Source organism: Terrapene carolina, unplaced genomic scaffold (assembly GCF_002925995.2).
Source record: "Terrapene carolina triunguis isolate 2854851 unplaced genomic scaffold, T_m_triunguis-2.0 Scaffold66, whole genome shotgun sequence".
NCBI lineage: Eukaryota > Metazoa > Chordata > Testudines > Emydidae > Terrapene > Terrapene triunguis.
The window spans coordinates 59,883,008-59,898,986 of NW_020664417.1; the positions used below are offsets into that span (position 1 = coordinate 59,883,008).

General features: G+C 41.2%; 1 protein-coding gene across 1 annotated transcript in view; it reads right to left on the bottom strand.

The window, feature by feature from the left end:
• LIMCH1 (LIM and calponin homology domains 1) overlaps positions 1-15,979 on the bottom strand; it is a 292,532-nt gene that overhangs the window by 58,395 nt on the left and 218,158 nt on the right. The window contains exons 15-19 of the mRNA XM_026647957.2: positions 14,689-14,952; positions 13,683-13,718; positions 7,371-7,497; positions 1,662-1,819; positions 991-1,399 (exon numbers count right to left, since the gene is read on the bottom strand). Of these exons, the coding sequence (XP_026503742.1) occupies positions 991-1,399; positions 1,662-1,819; positions 7,371-7,497; positions 13,683-13,718; positions 14,689-14,952 (994 nt within the window). The remainder of the gene's footprint in view (positions 1-990; positions 1,400-1,661; positions 1,820-7,370; positions 7,498-13,682; positions 13,719-14,688; positions 14,953-15,979) is intronic.

Consider the following 15,979-nt stretch of genomic DNA (forward strand, 5'->3'; position numbering starts at 1 on the left):
CCCTGGTTGCAGAGTTAAACAAACATATTCCCCTCCTCCTGATCTGGAGCTAGTCAACACACTGTCATCATGGCAAAGCATCATAAATATATCAGTGTTTTAATTTAAACAGGGTAAAGCAAGTGTATAACAATTCTTTTTTGGATAATTCTTACTGAGATAGATCACACTGTCCCACATAAAGCAAGCAGCTAAGCTCTGAGCAGACTTAGCGTGTTCTCTTTAGTTTGTCCACATATACCTGCTTCTTCCCTTTATTTTCATCCTATGAATTTTTTAAAAATAGTCAGGATCAGAAGCCAGAGAAAGATCCATGTGTCATGCAAGAGGAGCTGTAAAATTCAAACTTCAAGAGGCTGATCAAGTCACTAGTGTTCTGAATGTTTAAAGTGCTCGATAATGCTAAGAACTCTGAAAAATCAGGTCCTTAGCATCTCACCTTGGGCATTCAGAATTAATGAATATTTTACCTTAAATTTCTCTGTGCCTCATTTCCCCATCTGTAAAATGGGGATAATAATACCCCTTCATCTCAACAAGGTGTTGTGAAAATAAATCCACTAATATTCATGAAACACTCGGACAGTACAGCACCACAGAAAAGCCATAAAAAAGCCTATAAGGAAATTAATACGCCTGTCTTCAGAGCAGTGTTTGAATACAGCGAGGTAAAAAATTCAGCCTGAGGCACACATCTGGCATGGAAAATTTCAGTCTGAATGGTTAAAGATTCACAAAGTTATAAGCAACTAAAAACAGGGTCTTATAATGTAAGTGTGAGGCAACCTTAATAATAGGCAAAGCTGCCAATACCCCCCATCCGTTTTTCTCTCACCACAAAAAACCAAAATGATGAATTTTGTAATGTATGGGTATGTTGCTTCCCATATTCCTTAAGCCTAAATTGCCTTTCACATTTATGAATTCACGTGACGTATGTTTGTGTTCCTTTGGCATTTAATTGATTTTGACCAGTGCAAGGCATCCTACCTTAAATGTTTTCAAGACCTGCTGCGTGTTTTTGGGTTGTGCGTAAGGCTTGGGTGTCAGCATAGGCACAGCCTTGGAGACAACAGTTTTGCTTGGAGATGTTTGGCCTGTTGAAACAGTGGCTTCTGATTCGCTGATGGGAACAATGGTTGCTTCAATCGTGGCAGTGTATTTTGGAGGAGGCAGCGATTGTTGCCGTAAGTATCTCATAGGATTTGGGTCCTTCGGTGGCGATGATGAATTTGGCTCCACTGAATGGCTTCTTTCCAGAATTTTTGGCATCTCCAAACGTTCAAGGACAGCTTCGCTAATGGTGAACCTTTCAATGTATTGTTGGAGAATGCTCTCCGCCTCCTCATGTGACCTGGCATTCTTGTAGGCTTCATGCAGCTCCTTTTCTCTTCTCTCTCTGTGTGGGAGGCAACACAAGAAAGATTACCATGCAAAGATTAACACAGAGAGAATTACCCATGTGCACCAAGCCTGAGGTGAAATTTGGGCCAAATTCTCCTCTACAATCCACTCTACAGTGATTATGTGTAACTGTAAGAGTAGCTCATTTCTTTCCTCAGGCATGATGTCCCCACTACAAGAAGAGCAACAGCTACACAAAACACTCGAAGCACACAGTGTTTTTAAATATGCAACTGCACTTCCGTAGAACAACCTACTTCTCCTCCACAATTTCTCTGTAAGTCTTGATACTTTTCCTTCGCTCACTTATTCCATCACCGCCACTCAATAATCTTTCCATCTTCTTTCTCTCTGCTTCTTTTTTAATTAGGTCCTGTGAAGCGCTTCTTCTCCGACTTTTCCACCGTGCCAGGTCCTATACCAGAAGGGAAGACACATGCATATTCAGAGCTTTAGAACACTAGTCACAGAAACGTTCAGCTGTGAGGCTGTTACTTAACCAATAGCGGAACACCTCAATCGACAGCTGACTACTCAATAATTGAATGACTCCAGCTGTAGACTGATTTCACATACCTAAATGGCCAACAGTGTAACAATCCTTAATTTTAAAAAAGTGATAAAGGAAATTATAATTTTTTAAAAATAAAAAAAAATTGGTTGACTATTTCTGTCAGTGGGTTTCACTATAGTTTCCACATCTTTGCCAGTTCATTTTTTCCCTATTGGTCATGTCACTAATCTTAATTTGTGATGGGCCTGTTATGACTTTCTGGTGCTGCAGTCCTGTATTAACTGAAAACATTGAGAAGTCCAGTTATCCAAAGATCAGCATATTCATCTTTAGTCTTCATCCTAATGACTATGGGGAAAACCCTGGTAGCTACAGCATGAAGAATAAACAGATTTGGTATAGAGCGAGTGTTGGAGGGTGGAAATCACAGTGATTCAAGAGAATGAAATCCTCCTCCTGCATCACAGGAGGTCAGCAGGCCTGTTCTTCTACCCCCTGTTGCAGCCTCAGGGTAGTAACCTCCCTTGTTGCTTTGCAACTTCTCCACCTATAAGTTGGTTAGTATATCCACAACTCTGAAGATTCACTAACTGTTCCATCCCTTTGTGAACAAAGTAGCCATGCACTGGGGTGAGGAAAACCTCAAAGAACACAACCCATGTCATACGGTCCTTGCATCCTCTTTGGTTCATGACTTCAGAGCCTTTTGTGGCCACAGAGGACTATGGAAGAAGATCTGTCCCTATATTAGATACTAGAATGTTATCAACACTGTAAAATCAGTAAGGCAATGTTACAAAGCTATAAAACTATTTTGCGGTCAAATATTACACAGCCAAATTTTATTTTAAGAAAACAGCTTGATATTCATATATAAACAATAGGAAGGACATATTGGTCACTTTGACAACTAGTTTAACACCATTACAAAATTAGTGTACAGAACATATTTCAAGTATCTTTAGCAAGTTATAGTTTAAAAGAAAATCAGCATTACTATGCAGATACTTGTTTCAAACATTATTTCATGAACTACAGAGTTTTCTAAATGGCACTCTAGTCCAGAAAAGATGGTTACCTTTCGTAGCTATTGTTCTTTGAGATGTGTTGCTTTGCTCATGTCTATTCCATTGTGGTGTGTGTGCTCGCCAGTGCCGGAAGTTTTTCCCTCAGTGGTATCCATAGGGGACCGGCTCTGGCACCCTCTGGAGTGGCGTGCATCGGTATAAGGGGCACCGCCAGCTCCCTGCTCCCTCAGTTCCTTCTTGCCGGAACTCTGACAGAAGGGAAGGAGGGTAGGTCACGGAATCGACATGAACGCATCTCAAAGAACACCAGTTATGAAAGGTAACCGTCTTTTCTTCTTCGAGTGCTTTCTCATGTCCATTCCATTGTAGGTGACTCCCAAGCAGTGCCACCGGAGGCAGGTAGGAGTTCATGGATGTGTTGATTGCAACACAGCTCTGCCAAATCCAGCATCATCTCTCACTTACTGGGTGATGGCGTAATGTGTGGTGAACATGTGTACTGAAGACCAGGTCGCAGCCCTGCAGCTGTCCTGGATAGGGATGTGTATCAGGAAGGCAGCCGAAGACGCCTTAGCCCTAGTTGAGTGAGCCTTCACCATCGGTGGAGGCACAGCCTGCACCAACTCATAACAAGTAGGGATGCAGGTGGTGATCCAATTTGAAATCCTCTGAGAGGACACCAGAAGGCCTTCATCCTGTCAGCTATCGCGATAAACAGCTGGGTCGATCTGCTTGGTGCGTTCCAGGTAGAATACCAGGGCACGCCTGACATCTGAGTGTGCAGCTGCCTCTCCTCATTGGTCATTTAAGGCTTTGGACAGAACACCGGGAGGAAGATATCCTGGTTGACATGGAAGTGCAACACCACCTTTGTCAGGAAGGCCGGATGGGGCCGCAACTGGACCTTGTCCTTGTAAAATACCGTGTACGGGGACTCGAAGTGAGGGCTTTCATTTCGGAGACACATCTCACCGGGGTAATAGCTACAAGGAATGCAACCTTCCACGACAAGTGGGAAAGGGAACAAGAAGACATAGGTTAAAAGGGCGGACCCATGAGCCTGAAGACGACCAGGTTGAGGTTCCATTGGGGAACCGGGTCCCAGACCGGTGGAAAGAGTCTTTCAAGGCCTTTCAGGAATCTGATTGACATCTCATGCGAGAACACCAATCTACTGTGGATGTGAGGATGGAAGGCCGATATGGCAGCCAGGTGCACCTTGATCGAAGAGAAGGTGAGACCTTGGTGTTTTAAGTGAAGCAGGTAATCCAGGGTGGACTGCAGAGACGACTGGGTCGCGGAGATATTCCCCTCCGACAACCAGCAGGAGAAACGCTTCCACTTTGCCAGGTAAGTTGCTCTGGTGGAGGGCTCTCTGTTCTCCAAGAGAACCTGCTGTGCCTGACTAGAGCAGGCTTGTTCCTCTGGATTCAGCCACGCAGCATCCAAGCTGTGAGGTGGAGAGAGGCGAAGTTCCAGTGCAGGAGTCGACCGTGTTCCTGTGAGAGTAGGAGTCTGGGTGACTGGGAAGTGGCCATCGGGCTGCAACAGTCAGGTCCATGAGCATGCCGAATCAATGCTGGTGAGGCCATGCTGGAGCAATCATAATGACCTGTGCCTTGTCCTTCTTGATTTTTGAGAGGACTTTGATGATGAGCGGAATTGGCAGGAAGGCGTACATCGGGTCCCCTGACCAAGACAGGAGAAAGGCGTTGGATAGTAAGCCTCTGCCGAGGCCTTGCAGAGAACAAAACTGATGAGACTTTCTATCCTGTCTGGTGGCAAATAGATCCACTCGGGGAGCTCCCCACTTCTGGAAGAGCATTCTGACAACCTCCGAGTGAAGGGACCACTTGTGGTGCAAGAAAAACGACCTCCTGAGGCAATGCGCCAGCATGTTCCAGATGCCAGGGAGGTGCAAGACTTCCAGGTGGATTGCATGCTGGATGCAGAAGTCCCACAGATGGAGGACCTCCTGGCGCAGAGCCGACGATCAAGCTCCCCACTACCTGTTGACGTAGAACATGGGAGCCAGGTTGTCCGTCAACACTTGCACCACCCGGCCAGATAGTTGGGAAAGGAAGACACTGCAAGCGATGCGGATGGCTCTGAGCTCCCTGATGTTTATATGCAATGCAAGCTTCTTTCGAAGCCATCACCCTTGAGTCCGCAGCATACCAAGATGTGCTCCCCAACCGAGGTTGGATGCATCTGAAATCAGGGAGACCGTGGGTCATGGGCTCGCGAACGGCACACCTTCCAACACCAGAATTGGGTCAGACCACCACTGCAGAGAGGTAAGTACCTGCAGAGGGATTGTGATGACCTTTTCTAGGTAATGTCTGGCCGGGGAGTAACTGACGCAAGCCACACATGGAGAGGAGGCAGCCTGAATCTTGCATGTCGAACAACGTACATGTCCCGCTCCTAGGCTGAGTCCCGTATGGGACTAACTATTTCTAACTTTACACTAAGGGAACTATTAACTACACAACTTTAAACAACTATATACAACAAATTCACTACTAGACACAGAGACAGGAAAGCTTGCAAAGCAAGGAGACATTCCAACACTGTCACTGGCAGTAAGAAGGAACTGAGGGACAGAGGGGGCCGGCAGCACCCCTTATACTGGCACATACGTGAACCAGACCAGAGGGCGCCAGAAACAGTCCCCTACAGATACCATGAGGGAAAAACTTCCGGCACCACACACACCAACAATGGAATGGACATGAGCAAGCCCTCAAAGAAAAAATATCTTAATTGAATTTATCAGTAAACTATCAGAAGGTCCTATAAGCATAATTTACTTTATTAAAAACAAGAATACACACTGTTACTTTTAATTTAGCTTAAATCAGCAAGATACTGATATTATACTCAAGGGAACGCTCATTAAAGCAGTTCTTCACATGATCCACATATATTTCAGTCCATAATCCCTTTCTTCAAACGTGGTACTCTCTTGTTTTCCTGTTACTAATTATTCCTGTTGAAGCAGTAAAACCGTTACTTATTTATGTACTCCCAGTACTGTCTGTTTAGAAATTAGTTTTTCCATTAGCAAATTTCACAACATAACTGCCTCCCCTCCTCTTTTTGCAACAGAGAAAAAATGGATATAATTTGTTTTAAGCTTTCTTATTTTAAATCAGCAGAGCTAGAAAGAAAGCAACTGAAATCTATGAAACTGCAAATCTCTAGCAAACTTACTCCATGGGCATATACTAGCAAGTGGATTCATCAAGAACAATAATGCACCATGAATACAAACAATGTCCTGACCCTGTTCTTAGGATGCCAAGGACACTGAATAAGGGAATTTATAGTAGTTCTTAACAAATATTAGAGCTGTAGTATGCAGTATCAAGAGACGGTCCAGAAAATTCATATACAGTAGCTCAGGGTGCTTTGTATTTCAGCAGTCAGAGTCCCAAGACTTCTCAAATGAAAAAATACAAGTCAGAAGGATTAAATCTTTATTGGGTAACACCAGTTGATATGGACTTACACCCCCACCCCGATATCAGTAGGCTATTACCCTGCTGCATCTATTGCACTAATCAGTTCTTAGTTTTATAAACCAACTATTTTTAGTATTTATTAAACTTTTACTAAAAGCAGCCTCTCAAATGTTTACAAATAGTGTTTTATATATATATAAGGAAGTGACTGTACCAATTGCTTTACAATGAAAAAAATCTTAAGAACAGGATATTCAAAATTAATCATTTAGAACCAGTGCTCCTAAAGTGAATATGTATTAAACCCTTTGGTGCTGATTTACTTATACCCTGTTTCAATGCTTTCTTGAATGTCTGAGTTTACAGTGATTTGTTGAAATCGGCACCAATACACGAGGGAGCACACAGGGGGTGTTTTGAGGGCTTTTATGGGGGTGGAGGGGGAGTTGCATTTTACTTTTAAGTGAATCAAACTTTGGGGGTAATTTTGTTGCCTGGGATTGGACTGAAAAATTCTAATCATCCACCATTATCTTGTCTGCGTGTTATAAGCATAACACTTCATTTATTCAGATTTATTAGGACTGTGCCCATTCTGGGGTCCTTCTGTATTGTTTAGTTTTGCTTTTTGTTATTTATGGATTTGAGCAAGAATTTTTACTTCAGAAAAACAGATAAGAGCATAAGCAGAACTGTTCCCAGCCACAGCATTTTCCAAAGCTTTCCAGGAAGCAAGAGCAGCTTTTTCAAACAGAAAAACTTGACAGAGCCTCATGTCATCCAATGCCAGATGAACTGCAGGCGCTTATGTTTAGCGGCAATCCTAATCCTGAAAACCTCACTCCAGATTGTTTTGTTGAAGAGATTTACATAGTGAATCTGGATTTAGCAGGTTCATTTTATACCTTACTGGAGTGACAAGTGCTGTTGTTGGAGGCAACATTATGCTGTACTCACATCTTGCCATCTATCCTCATCCTCTTTCAGTTGGTTGTGAATATGCTGTAGTTTTTCATGGCGAGCCTTGCTGTGAGGCTGCATCACAGCTTCATCTTCACACCTCATGTCAAACATACTCACACTCCTAAACAAAGGATGAACAATAAGCAGATCATTAGTTTACACTGATTAAATGTTTTAAACCTAGCTCACGTGAAGGTGCTAGAACAAAATCAAATACATCTCTCTTTGGAAGCGTCCAAAAATCAGAGTATATATCAAAAGGACTTATCGGTTTCCACATGAGTTCCATGTACAACTGCAGGCACATTAGCACCACCCTTCTCAATTATCCCTTGTTTTTAATATTAGATAGCACCTTTTTTTTCCATTATCACTTGTCCTCCATTAATAGGATTAAAAATTTGAGAAGGTCTTAAAAATACTCTATTCAGAGCCACTTTAAAATGCCGAACTTTCTGAAGCTCTCTTCCTGAATCACTTTTGAGAAGATACCTCCAATTTCTCTCTCTCTAGCAGAGATTGGATTTTATTTTATAACAAAACAAGAGAGGTTTGAGAGGTACAGTATTATAGGCAGCATTGCAGGTTAAATGCCAATGGTAAGTAAGCTGTGAGAGTCTGCCCTGGAAAGTGCATGAAGTATGAATGGGCATGTTATAGTTTACTTTTCATGAAGAACCACAATATTATCAGCAATGAGCTATTAATACATCTGTTCTAAGAAAGGAAAGGTACAAACACTGTACAACAGTCATGATCTAGTCCACAACTATTTCTTTATATTTCTGTTCTTATCTTTGGAGAGTTAAAAGGTCATAGTTACATATTACAGTACATCACATATTACAGTATATTAATTTTGTTTAAAGACATTCACATGAAGATACTAAGTATATTATTTTTTGCAGTGCCTGGTACTTGCAAAACACTACCTCATTTGTGCCATTAAAACAATAAGCCATGCAGTTCCATGAGGTAATTCCACAGCATTGTTCAAAAAAACCATCTATAGCTAGAATGAGCCAATCAGCAGCAGAAGCAGAATGAAGATAAAATGGTTAAAATTGCAAGCAACAGTGCACATAGTTATCTATGTATACAATTTAAAAAACAGTCTACAAATTCAGTAATGAAGACTGTTGTGTATGTGTAGGTTTAGTTCAAATCTATATCCGAAGAACCAAGATGCAAATTAACCTTTTTCCAAGGAAAAATAAATAAATGTTTTAATAGTCTTCCATTAATGCATGGAGAGGGCACACCCATAATTCCTATCCACATTAATGGAAGTTACCCATAGACACAGAACACACCCTATAACCCTTAGTTATGTACAGCGAGCATAAGTTATTATTAAGCTTACTAACGATTTTGAAAAAAGCACAGAGAGCTGAGCAGAAACCCTAGTGATTCCTCACTGAGTGTAACTTAAGGGTTGTGTTACTCCAGAATGGGGCACTGTTAAATACTAAAGTCTAAAAGGCTATACGGTTTGTTTGTTTTATTTAACTAACTAAAGAAATGCCATGCACTACGGGACATTTCAAAAATTTAATTTGGAGTGTGGAGGATTTTTAAAATTTTAACATGGAAATACTGTCACCTCTGATGATTTACTACAATTTAAGAAGTTTGTGAACTCTTACAAATAAGGCCTTAGATAACAGAAATTAGCAATCTCTGGCAAGTGGTCCAAAGGAGTTTCATAAGCCTCCCAGATCCTGCAGACACAAAGAATAATTCTCATTCAGAGGAGTAAAAAGAGAGTCCCCCGAACGCCTGATTAGTCATTCCAATTGCCCCCTTGCCAACAGTATCTAATTCTGCCAGCTTCTCTGTCACACAGTACTTGGGAATTAAGTCCTGTAACATATGGCAATTGGACAAATACTTCTACACAGGGAGACATAATGGAGAAGCTAGCTTTCCCTCCCAGCACTAGTCAGGTTCTCAGAGGGAGAAGTATGGAGGAGCTGCATCTTAAGGTATTGTGCTCTGCTCTAATAGCACCACACATAATATATTTAAGGAAAGCTATTTATCCCCCTTGCTGTAGTGGAACAGGCCCTGGATTGGCATAAATAGTCTTCTCTTCCTGAGAAGAATTATCTTGAAAGCAAGGAAAAGAAACCTGGACCATGAACTACTGTTCAAAGATAAAAAGTTTTTCTCTCATCAACTGAAAATGGCCATTAGGGAAGAAGTTCCCCACAGCATTCTTCTCCTCATTTATAATTTAAAAAATAATCAAACACCCCATTCAAGTAGATGGGTGGCATCTCTCATTCAATCGTCTAGTCGATGGAGCTAACTTAACTCCTGGCTGCCGTGCTGGAAAGAGAACGGGGGAAAAGAAGGTGCAAAGAAGAGGGAGCATTGGATCATGCAAAGTCAAATACATACGGTCATGAGTTCTCCACCTGTAAGAAAGTTCTGTAGCTAGTAGCCCAAGTTATTTTTGGAAGTTTGGGATTCAGTGACAGCTGACTGACCTTTCTATTGAATCTGGTGTTCTCTCACAGACCTGGACATATCACTGCCAAGAGCTTGCCTAGACTACAGATATTTTCTGGTGGGCTGTGTCCTAGCATTGACGTCACTTATTTTCAAGCTTCTTATGTTATTCTCCTAATTTAGAGTTGTTCTTGAGAATGGTACCACATTTTTTTTCATCTGCTTCAAAGAAGCCCAAATACCACAAACACAAATAAAGGGCTGAAATAGCTAATTCAGGATCATCATAAATCTCTGGTAAGACAAACCCCAATGACTTCATAGAACACCATTTAAATGAGAATATGGTGAATAACAACATTTTATAAGAAAGAAAATGATTATCTGTTAGAAATGTGTAGACAGGATACTCATTATGTGGTTGCATTATAGTTTTATAGACATGTCAAGACTCACTTTTTTTTTTTTTTTTAAATAAAGTGTGCTGCCCGCCAGAGAGTAAAATTGAAGTAAACAAGCACATCTCAGCTTACATGGGCCTGTCAGGTTCATGGTGAAGCATAAACCTAAAATCAACACTAAACTGTCATGCTACCAAGAAGTGTCAGCCTTCTTTTCAGGGGAGATGGGGCTGGTCAGCAGCATTGGTGCAAACCTGGCAGAGGGGAAAGGCAGGGACGAGAAATGTCTTAGGCCTGGTCTATACTAGGAATTTACAATGGAATAGCTACCTCTCTCAGGGGTGTAAAAAATCCACACCCCTGAAAGGGCATAGCTATCCTGACCTAACCACTGGCATAGACAGTGCTAGTTTGATAGAAGAATTCTTTCTTCAACTTAGCTACTGCCTCTTGGGGAGGTGGATTACCTATGCCAATGGGAGAGCCCCTCCTGTCAGTGTAAGTTGTGTCTGCACTGAAGCATTACAGTGTTGCAGCTGCGTTGCTGTAGCATTTTAAGTGTAGACATACCCTTACCAACTTCCACCCTATAGCCAAATCTGACAGCTCTAATGCCTGGGCACTTACAATGAAATGTCTCTTCACCTTCCCCTAAAACACGATGCCCTGCCATTACTGCTCTTCACCACTTAATACAGGACCAAACCATTCTCTATGTCTCCCTCCACCTGTTCAGTTGGTGTCAGCCAACTCCTGGGTTGCTGTAGCCAGCAAAGCCTGCAGGGGGAGGAAGCAGCACAGATATTCACACTTCCTCCTTTTGCCCTGAAACAGGCCTCGCTTCTCCACTGTGGATGGGGTTATAGGCAGAATAAGTCTGGTGAGTGGGAGAGAGAAGGAAGAGCACCTGGGGAAGAGAATCCCAGTGCATGGCAAGAATCTGGGGAGGGAGAAGTGAAAGAGAATGAAAGCAGGCTTGTTTTTTTCTGCCAATAGCTCAGAGCAACTCCTTGGTAGAAGAGTGAAAATCTAGGAATATCCCCACACTGAATTTTCCCCAAACCATTCCAGTGAGGATGATGCTGACCTCTGTCCCCAAAGAAGGAGCTGTCCAGCCCAGAACCCAGCAAGTCTACAGAAGACTGGGGCATCCAAAGACGGCCCTGCTCCTCCACAGCAGTTCTAGTATCCTTGGCAGTTCCTAATAGAGCTGCACTACTAGGGCCTCTACTAACAAGTGGAGGTTTCTCAAGAAACACAACACAGGGTCTTCACAGAGAGTATGTCTACACTGCAATTAGACACCACGGCTGGCCTGTGCCAGCTGACTGGGGCTCAGGCTGAGGAGCTGGTTCATTGCAGTGTAGACGTCTGGGCTTGGGCTGGAGACCAGGCTCTAGGACCCCACAAGGTTATAGGGTCCCAGAGCTTGGGAGTCAGTCTGAGCCCGGAAGTCTACTCTGTAATTAAACAGCCCCACAGCCCAAGCCTCACAAGCTTGAGTCAGCTGGCACAGGCCAGCTGTGGGTTTTTAATTGTAATGTAGACATACCCAGAGAGGATATCAACTGCCTAGAGCTGTATTGTCCTTCCTACTAACCTGGGTAGGGCTATTGGGGAGATCAAGATAAATGCCTCCTTCTTTCCACCAAACCACATTGTCCTGAGGACCAGGACAGGGAATATTCAGTCTTGGGCCAATGACAAGATTAAGGTCTGACACCTATCAACCCACCAGGTCTAGAAAAAAGGAGTTTTTATGCCACTGGAAGGAGAGTTTCCAGCTTCCCACTTGGACACCCAGCACTTGCTTCTCTGACAGGTCTCAAGGTAATGGGACTTAAAAGCTGTGGCATATTTATGTATAGAAGCGTGCATTTTAAGAAGTGTTTCAGATGTATTTGTTTTTTGAGGTTTTTTTTCTCCTTCTGAGCCCTGCACTGTTGGATTCCAGCTGGCCAAGACATTTAGCTTTCAGGTGGAAGGACGCAATCAAATTTTCAAAAAATCTCTTAAAACACTTGTAAAATAGTTATCCTGTAAAATGTGGCATATCTGGAATCGACGATAGTGAAGTATAAAGGATTTTTATCTGCATGAGTTTGGAATGAACAGCATAATTCATTTATAACACTGCTATTCTCAAGTAATGTGACCATCTCAAACCCATGCCAATAAAGCCTTCAGAGAACACCTTCATGTAGTCTCTCTCATATGTTTATTCATATGAATATATGCACATATGTGGGTGTTCACAGACAAAAACATTAGAGTGAAATGTTGAGTGGCAGAAAACTACTTGGCTAGGTACAACCACTTTCCATTGTAAAGCCCCTTTTAGCAACTCCAATAACTGATTTTAAAAACTGATGTGGCTTAAAAATTGACACATTTATTCTGAGATGAAAAGAGAAATTTTCTGCAAAGTCAGAAGGAAATTCACAGTATTTCTGAGTTACAGATCATTTAAAAAAATACACAACTTGAAAATCTGACATTTGTCTTAACACATATGTCTTTCTCTAGCATAATAATAGCATGCTACATGTAATTTGCTTGTGTTAAAAAAAAACCCTATGTAATGTTGATATTTATACACATGAAAGAATAGCATTTAATTTGAGTCGGAATTCAGGTGGCTGTGTGAATTTCGTTGACATGACAAGAATGTGGTTTAGTTATTAGGTGGACAGCATAAGATGTCCCTAACAACTCATTTCTTTGCTTTTAAATGTTTGAGTTTCGTAAGTGAGGTGATAAGTAACTACACTTTTCACCTAATAAACTTATTTTTAAATGAAGTTTTTTTGTTTGAGATTAAAATGTGCTTGAGTTTTCTTCTGAGCACCAAATCCTTACATCACAGCTCTGTCCTTAAATTAAGAAAAATCTCAAAGTGAGGGACTAGGAAATCCAGTGAAGTTGTATAGGTTATAACAGGCCCAACGTCGAAGGGATTTAAGAGATGGTTTTAGCAAGGCATGACTAATTAGCAATTTAAGATTTACTTTCCTAATTAATATTTGGAGATTACCAAAGGACTTCATTTACACTACTTTTGACTTTATTTTTCAACCAATCAAGATACATAGTCACTCCTCAATTTACCACGCCAGAATCAAAACTTTCCAAGACGTTTCCCAGATCTAGTTCTAACTTCCCTTACTAGTAATGGATTAGAGGTGATGCAAACCCACAAGTAAAAAAGAAGAAAAGATCACACCAAGTTTTTTAAAGCAGCAGTGCATATTAGTGTCATGCTGGGTTTTTTAGTTCTTTTCTGCAATATGAACACATATTGCATTCCACCTTCAAGTGCTATTCTGAAACATTTATGTGTCAGAACACAGCAAAATAATAATGCATCAACTGCATTTTAAATTAGTAGTAAGTATGGAAAGCATGCAGCTTAAGTTGTTTAAAGCAACCCTGTGAGCATAAGACAACTTACTCTGCGTCATCAGACACAGCAGTTCTGGGGCCGAATCTACAAGACCAAATATAAAATTAGATGGTTGGTAAAAACATGAAGTATCAATTGCAATCAAAGCCACACAGCTGGGCAATTTTCATTTGAACCCCAAAACTCTTCATCAATCAAGTGGGCTGAAAAAGAAACATGCCACTCAGAGGTTATACAAACAACAAATGAGACTTACCCAGTCACACGAAGGAAACTATGTAGAAACAAAGCCATTTTTTCCAAAATATAAAAACTGTGGTGAAATACAATGTAAAATTGTTTGTAGAAAGTAGCTCCTGATGGAGACTATGGTATTAGATTAACTGTTGTATTAGCTAGAGATACATGCAATTAGTCTTGACATAAAAACTCTATTGAAACATTCTATAATACAATGTTCAGAATCATCAATACTGAAAACAGGTAAAACAAGTATCATGCACAGTGAGTGAGCCACACTATTCCACGCTTTTTCGTAAGAGAAAAAAAGTCATCCTTTGAATTCAAATACAACATATGCCAGTGTTATTCACAAAAGTGCATAGTTTGCTATTAGACTCATGCATATGACGTGTATCTGTTTTGAATCATGGAAGAACATCCAGAACACCAATCAGCATCCTTACCAGCTTCAATTTCTGTTCAAGAAAAAGCAAACTATACAAATCTAAAGATGCCACACATTTCAGTATCTTGCTTTTCCTGGAAGCTCCAGACAGAACTTCTTCCAAATCTTTTCCACAAGCCTTTTTTGCATTTTATACTTTCATTAGTCAAATATTTTCTTCCATTAACTATAGAAAAGAAATCAACGCCCCACTTGCAATTATTTTATTTGTTTCAAAAGAGTACATTACTGACACACAGTGTTTGCAGTCCAGCCTAAAATAAGCCAGGCAAGTGCAAAACCTAAATTCTGTAGTGTGCACACACTCTTAACAGGATACAGAGGGCTGCACAATATAAGCTGAGATTCACTTAGTAAGGAGCTCACGTTTGCAGGTGTTCGTCTCTGGATGACAACACTTTGTTTCTCTCAGGAACTTCCTGAAGCTGTGAAGTTTGATCTGAGTGAATTTGATCAAGACTATGACTACTCATGTGAACAGTGGAAGCCACATCTTGTCCTGTATCAGGGAGATGTTGTCTTTCTTGTTCTTTTTCTTCTCTGTGTTGAGGCTGCACTGCCAGTCTCTGAGGACTGTTAGCACAGATTTGTGGACATTTTTCAGGGATGAATGAGCCAGTGGTGGTGGAGCTAAGAAAGCAATTTAAAATTTTAGTTTATAATTATGATAAATGGTTTTTTATATACACATATATGATATAAAGTCAGATGAACCAGTAAGTAATAAATAGATAGAATTTCACAAGCTAAATGTATTAGGGGCATGCACAGTGGAATTTTGATAGTGAGGTAAGAGCTTGTAATTCTGCTCCACCAACCTAGAAGGAACTTCAGCCCTCTTTGTTTCATCCAAAGATGCAAACCTGAAGTACCACAGTTTATTTTAACTAAGCTACACCAGCACCAGGTTTTTTCAACCTCAAATTACTCTGTCTCCACTCAGGGGGAGAAGCCTTTCCCATAGTAGCTAGATATAGGACTAGGGAAATGGGCTCTCAGGATAGAATCTGGACAATGATGCAGCCATCATTTTTTTAATCTTGTGTATCTTTTCCTTTTCAACCACAAACTTTGCATTTCAACCACCATCCAGAAGCTGAACAGCAAGATCCCTTCAAAACTCAGTTTGGAGTTGTGCTTGATTGTCAACAGGTGTAACTATTGTCACTCACAAGGCTAACCCTCCACTCCTCCTATACAGCCCTATCCATTGGGAGCAATGTGCCTACAGGCACCACAGCCTGATTAGAAGGGATCTAGTCCCAGAGTCGACATCTTCTGCTTGGTAGCTGATAGCAAGCCAGCCCTGCACAGCCACCTAATTTATTGAACATCATCTATCCTCCTCAAATCAGTATCCTCAGTATGGACTTTCCTGGTTCTCTTGATGGAAAACATGTGTTTAATAATAATTAATTATAATTTATCTAGATATAATTAGTGTATTCCCAGGATATAGTAATTACCAGACTGGATCAGACCAGCGATCCATCTAGTCCAGTATCCTGTCTCCAACAGTAGTCAGTTCCAAGTGTTTTATAGGAAGATGCAAGAATCCTGAAGTGGATAAATATGGAAGAACAATCTACCAATGGGGGGCAGTTTCTGCTTAACCTCCTCAGTTAGGAGTTGGTTATGCCCTGAAACATGAGGGTTT